The sequence below is a fragment of the Bombus vosnesenskii genome, unplaced genomic scaffold (genome assembly GCF_011952255.1).
Source record: "Bombus vosnesenskii isolate JDL3184/JDL3185 unplaced genomic scaffold, Bvos_JDL3184-5_v1.1 scf7180000013561, whole genome shotgun sequence".
Classification (NCBI taxonomy): domain Eukaryota; kingdom Metazoa; phylum Arthropoda; class Insecta; order Hymenoptera; family Apidae; genus Bombus; species Bombus vosnesenskii.
This window is the reverse complement of record NW_022883122.1, coordinates 9,424-14,928: the sequence shown is the minus strand read 5'-3', so window position 1 is coordinate 14,928 and position 5,505 is coordinate 9,424. Positions and strand designations below refer to the sequence as shown.

General features: G+C 41.0%; 1 protein-coding gene across 1 annotated transcript; it reads right to left on the bottom strand.

The window, feature by feature from the left end:
• Positions 1–283: 283 nt before the first annotated feature.
• LOC117238600 lies at positions 284–907 on the bottom strand. The gene has a single exon (XM_033503626.1). It carries the CDS (start codon positions 905–907, stop codon positions 284–286), a length of 624 nt encoding a protein of 207 aa, XP_033359517.1.
• Positions 908–5,505: the final 4,598 nt, after the last annotated feature.

The window sequence follows — 5,505 nt, the reverse complement described above, 5'->3', positions numbered from 1 at the left end:
GACCATGGTCTTGATGTAGGTATGTATGGTGTCGCTGCCTGCAGATGCGACATGAACCGGCGGAGCAATGAGTAATAGCGTGTGCCTTACCTAAAGAATTGGTACATAGAGACGCCCTCTTGGCGATTTCAAGGCGTTTTTTAGGCGACTTCGCTTTGAAGACGTCACAATTCCATAATTCGTGTTGTCCTTGACAATTCGGACACACCAACGTATTATGTGTAGTTGTGAATGCGTAACTTCGCGGTGCGTTCGATCGCTGACGTTTGTGTTGATCGGGCTCTCATTTTATCACGGTTGATGCTGAACTTGTCCTGTCGCCGTTCGTCCGTGTTTTCAGAAAGTCTACCAGTTGCGTATATGACGGCATTTTCTCGTCCGGCAATGTGCGCTGCCATTTGCGAATGATGGCTGAGGGTAGCTTCGACGTGAATAATTTTATAAGAGCGACATTTGAGGTAACTGGTTCACCGAGTTTTTCTAACGCTTGGAGGTTTACCTTGACCGTCTCAAGAAAATCATCTATCGCTTCGGGTGTCTCTTTGGTTATTTTCGGATAGTCAAAAATCAAGTCCCAGTGGTGCATGCAGACTTGACTGTGGCAGTCCAATTTTTCCTTCAGAACGTCAATAGCGATCGAATGATTTAACTCGGTGACATCTAACGATTGTATGCTTCGCGCGGCCTTTCCGGTCAAAGAGGATCGTAGGTAGTGGGATTTCTGCACGGGTGTAAGTCGCTCGCTTCGATCGATAGTGGATAAGAAGGAGTCGTAAAATGAATGCCAATTTTCGATGGTACCGTCGAAAGTAGGCAGGTGAATTTCAGGGCAGTTTAATTGATGTCGGCTCGGCGACATTAGATGACTCGCAGCCTTGTGATTTCGACGACGATGCTGGTGTATCATCCATGAGAGTGTGTATTCGTATTACCAGATTGTAATATGTGTCGGTTACTTGGGAAACGCGCGCGTCGTCTATCTCCCCTAAATCTTCTAATTCTCTTGTAACAATCGATATTGTTTCCACGTGTCGTCGAGTAGTGTCGTATAGGCCGTTAAATGGGCCTTATTCGGTTGTCTAGATTTTTCGTATTCATCGAGTCGTTTCGATAGAAAGGTAAATCGACCGATTTGAAAGCCTCGTCTCCGATGCAAGGAGGTAAGTTTCTCTGTGTTTTCCATTGGTATAGCAGATTGTGAAAAGAATGCAGTGAACGAGCTTACCTTGTGGTTGCGAGTTTAAATGTTACTCGTCACCGTGTGTGTCTCGTTTAATGTGTAAGACGTGTTCTTACCGAAGTCGACCCTCTAGTTGTTGGCGTGAGGCTGCGTGGTTGCGTTCTTGCGTTTTCAAGAGGGTTATGCCTCTTCAAAACTGATGGTCCCTGGCGCTACTGACTTCACTGGAGTGGTAACGCTTCTGCTGCCGTTTCTATTGGATTCACGTGGCACTGTATGGTAGTGGATGTCACTGGCGTGCACTTTTCACTTGCCACCGTATCCGGCTCGAAGGACCAAATGTTACGACCGTTCGCGGAGAGACGCGGTCGTTAGGAAAACGCTTCAGCGAGAGGCGTAAATATTCGCTACGATTATGTTAATCAACGCCGCGAAATAGTCGTTCCCCTGTTTCGGTTAAGATAACAGAGGTCGTTTAATGAATGTAACACTGTATTAACAGGTTTACATAGAATAATATATTTTACAATAATATGATGATTATATTACAGAAATTTGACTCGACTTTGCGGACTCTCTAGATAAATTCGTTTGCTCGTCAGATTTGTCGAAGTGTCACGTTTGACTCGGCAGAAGGAACTGATCGCCCTTCGATTATTCCTTTGTCTCATTTGGAAGACGACCCCCACTATGCTCGGGTCACGCCACCGCTCGCGCCTATGATCACGTATACCTCTTCTTGTGTGAAAATCGTAACGGTCACAAATCGACGTTTCTAGAGCTCGCTGCTTGGCGACAACTATGCTCTCGTCGATACATTGTATATGATCCGGCGGGCAGATAAGATGGTCCGCCTGCGACGTTGTAGGACCGCGAGCGACGGTTAGAAAATACAGCCTGTGGTGAGACTCGTGGCGTAACATCCTGCATATAAAATTGTTACCTTTATCCAATGCATACCACCTCTCCCCTCCTCTTTAAAAATATGACCTTTATGAACTTAATGTCTCCCAAAAACGTATTTAGCAGAAAGGATTCGACATCTATAACGATCCAATTAGAAACCTTTTCTAGAGACCATTAGAAACGCGTTCTCTATCCAATCCTGGCTGAAACATAATTACTCGCACCCCCAGTAACCCACCTCTAAGTCATTCCAATCAACGTACCATGCAAACACGAATCCAACGCGTTCCAGGAATACAAACAACTGCCTGTAGCTGTTTAGCTGTACGCGACGAGTATAATTATTTCGGGTACTCCTCCAGTACAAAACAGACACCCAAACGACATTATTTCAACACAAAAATATTTAAAACAATAGTTATAAAAGCATGATACTTAATACCGCGCTTGACATCAGGTATAATAAAAATAAATTTCTTCAAAAAAATTTCAAGTTAAATCTTAAGCTTTTGTAATTATATCAAACTTGTTCAATTGACAATGAGCAATTTCCATCGTGTTTTGACAACTGACTCATCGTTGATGTATTTCCTCGGAATTGAAAAAGGAATGTGCATAATTTTGTCCTCCGTCAACACTCAAAATATTATCTGCATGCTATACTCAGGGATTCAATTTTATATTACGTTGCCTCATGTTCCATCACTGCTTTCCTACTATCAGTCACTTGAACGGTAATATAAACCAGTCTTCTATTTCCTATACTATTCTGCATACCATTTATCAGGAACAATACATTTTATTTGTTAATCTAATTAGATGCGAAGTTCCTCATTTGTCCTAATATCAATCAATGAATAAGTGAATTGAAATCTGTGAAAATAATGTAAAATCGGAAAATAAGGATAGAAATCTTTTCCCGATTACTTACAATTTATTAATATTAAATTGAATATACAAATATAAATTGGACAGGAAACGATATTTATTTAACGGAAACTAAATGCAATACTCGCATCTATATCAAATAACTTTACAGTTATTTTACCACTCTCGTCACAACGAATCTAACACACACACACTCTCTCTCTCTCTCTCTAACAACTCTATCAATTCTCACGACTCTACTCTTCGACGACTCGATACCTCTAACGACTCTACTCTTCGACGACTCAATTAGCTCTGATTCTCGCAACACGCACACTTTTCGATTCGCCTTGCGTAGCGAAACCGTCCTTCTTCTAACGTTGTCTATTGTTTCCCTCATACCTATGTAAGAACTACCAACTACGTGCCTTTAGTCACGTAGGCACTCTTAAATGTAAACGAAGCACAGAAACACGACGTACACGGTTTTTCTATTTTCAACTGATTTCTAATTCGAATTACTTTACGATATTACAATAAGTATCTAGTAATACGACTTCCGAACCGACGTAATTATTGCAATGATTGTTAAATTTCAAAACAATTTCCTATCCATGTTAAACATATTACGTATATGTGCATGTCTAGCATTTCGATTAGTTGCTCTACTTGCGGTAGTTCGCCATTCTGGATCATCTAGACTCAACAAAGATGCATTCAATTTACTCCATACCTTAAAAAGCTCTGTAGCGGCACAAGAGTTAGAATTTGCTTCAAACCAAGTTGTTGTTTTGCTTCGGAATATTTAGAGGTATTGTAAGGAATTATGAACTCCGGCAAAATAATGGCGCCGCTACATGTAACCGTAAAACAAGACGAATTTGTATCTTTTGACCTTCTTCTGACGATTATGAATAAACGAACGTGAGCGCAAACGATTCAGTATAAACTGTGACTAAACGTCTGTATAAATATCGTTTCGCGACAAGATCTGTTTTAAATACACTAACGAGTACACATTTTGGTAGTCTCATTATTCGATCCCCTACAGCTCTTATTAAGGAAGATAGAGGCCTGTGACAGTATTCAGCTTGGTAAACTTTGAACAGAGCATATTGATAAGCCAGAGTAACTAACATACAACCTTTTTTTTCTTTTTTTTTTTTTTTTACGTGGAGAAATCCTCATGGACACTCCGCTGTTGCAGTAATTGCGTAACAGCAGAGTAGTGTCGGACTCTTACCGACTAAAACTCCACGATGACCGCCCGACGCGTATGACAGAGGTGCTCCAGGATTCTCTTATGAATTAACTTCAGTTGCACCCCCTTCACTCGTTCTCTAGTTCTAGCCAGTCCTAATATTTCCTGACTATTGAATTGGCGTTAGGAGGGGCCATTACCCCTAGCGCTGTCTCTCCTTATTGATATTCACCGGAGGCTTGTCTTGTGTGCTTCGACAACTCGCATACAACCTGGTGGTACAAGCTATGAAAAAACTTCCCCGGACATGAGAAAACGAAAGGTATTAGAGCCCACCAAATAAGATTTGCTACAATTTGCTGTAGTACGTCACAATAAGCCTATGAGTTTCGCGCGTCAGACGATTTTCGAATTAGTTGATGCTTGGATGTTCAAGATACGGAAGCGCGGAGAGATGATACGTTTATGTACAACTTGATCATGGTGCAACCCATTCGTCAGCCAGAAAACTTCATGCACGATTTTCTAAAAAGAAACACATTTCCCCCCTTCCTTATGCCGTACCAATCCTCTCTCGTCGCTCCTTATCTCATACACAGACAGGCCAAATAATGTTGCCGATGACCGCCAACAGCCTGGGTTCATGTACGGGTCTCTTGCCTGCGACAGAAATTTGTTATGTGTAGTATGCGGGGCAGAAAAGCACTTTTGCCATTAATATGAACTAGAAGATTGCAGAAAAATTGTAAACATTTTCCAAATTTTATTAATTTCATTTCATTTCTTAAAGTCTACAAAACTGTTAATCAACATTAAGCAAATATACAAAATCTTGACGTACAGAATAATGGAGCGAATATTAGAAACGATACTACTAAATATACAAGCTAAAATGTACTATACAAATTTTCTTTAAACTATAAGACATGCAAAGTATATATTTCTGAAAATAAAAAATATCGGATCAAACACTCTTCGAACATACTTCGAACGCTCATTATTACGTATATTACCAAACCAATGCATACAATATAATATATAAACTAAGCCAACGAAAGGCGCAGAGACTGGAGAACATGGGGTCCCCGAGCGTGCAGTACGCTTCAGCATCGTTGCGAACACCAACTCCCTCCGCTTGTCCCAATGCCATCTCGAACGGTGAGACTGCAAACAGAAAATATCCATATATACATCAAGATAGTAATGCAATTTCTATTCTTGCAGCACCGACGTAATACACGGTGCTCCGTAATCGCTCGAGATTCCATATAGTTGTTGAAATCTCTACGCATTAGGTAGATAAAACGTTGCGAGAAATCCTCTTGTCACAGTTAGGTCTTCCAAACCTGAT

Coding starts and splice junctions, on each gene's coding strand:
- LOC117238600 (XM_033503626.1), bottom strand. CDS start 907: ATGATACACCAGCATCGTCGTCGAAATCACAAGGCTGCGAGTCATCTA.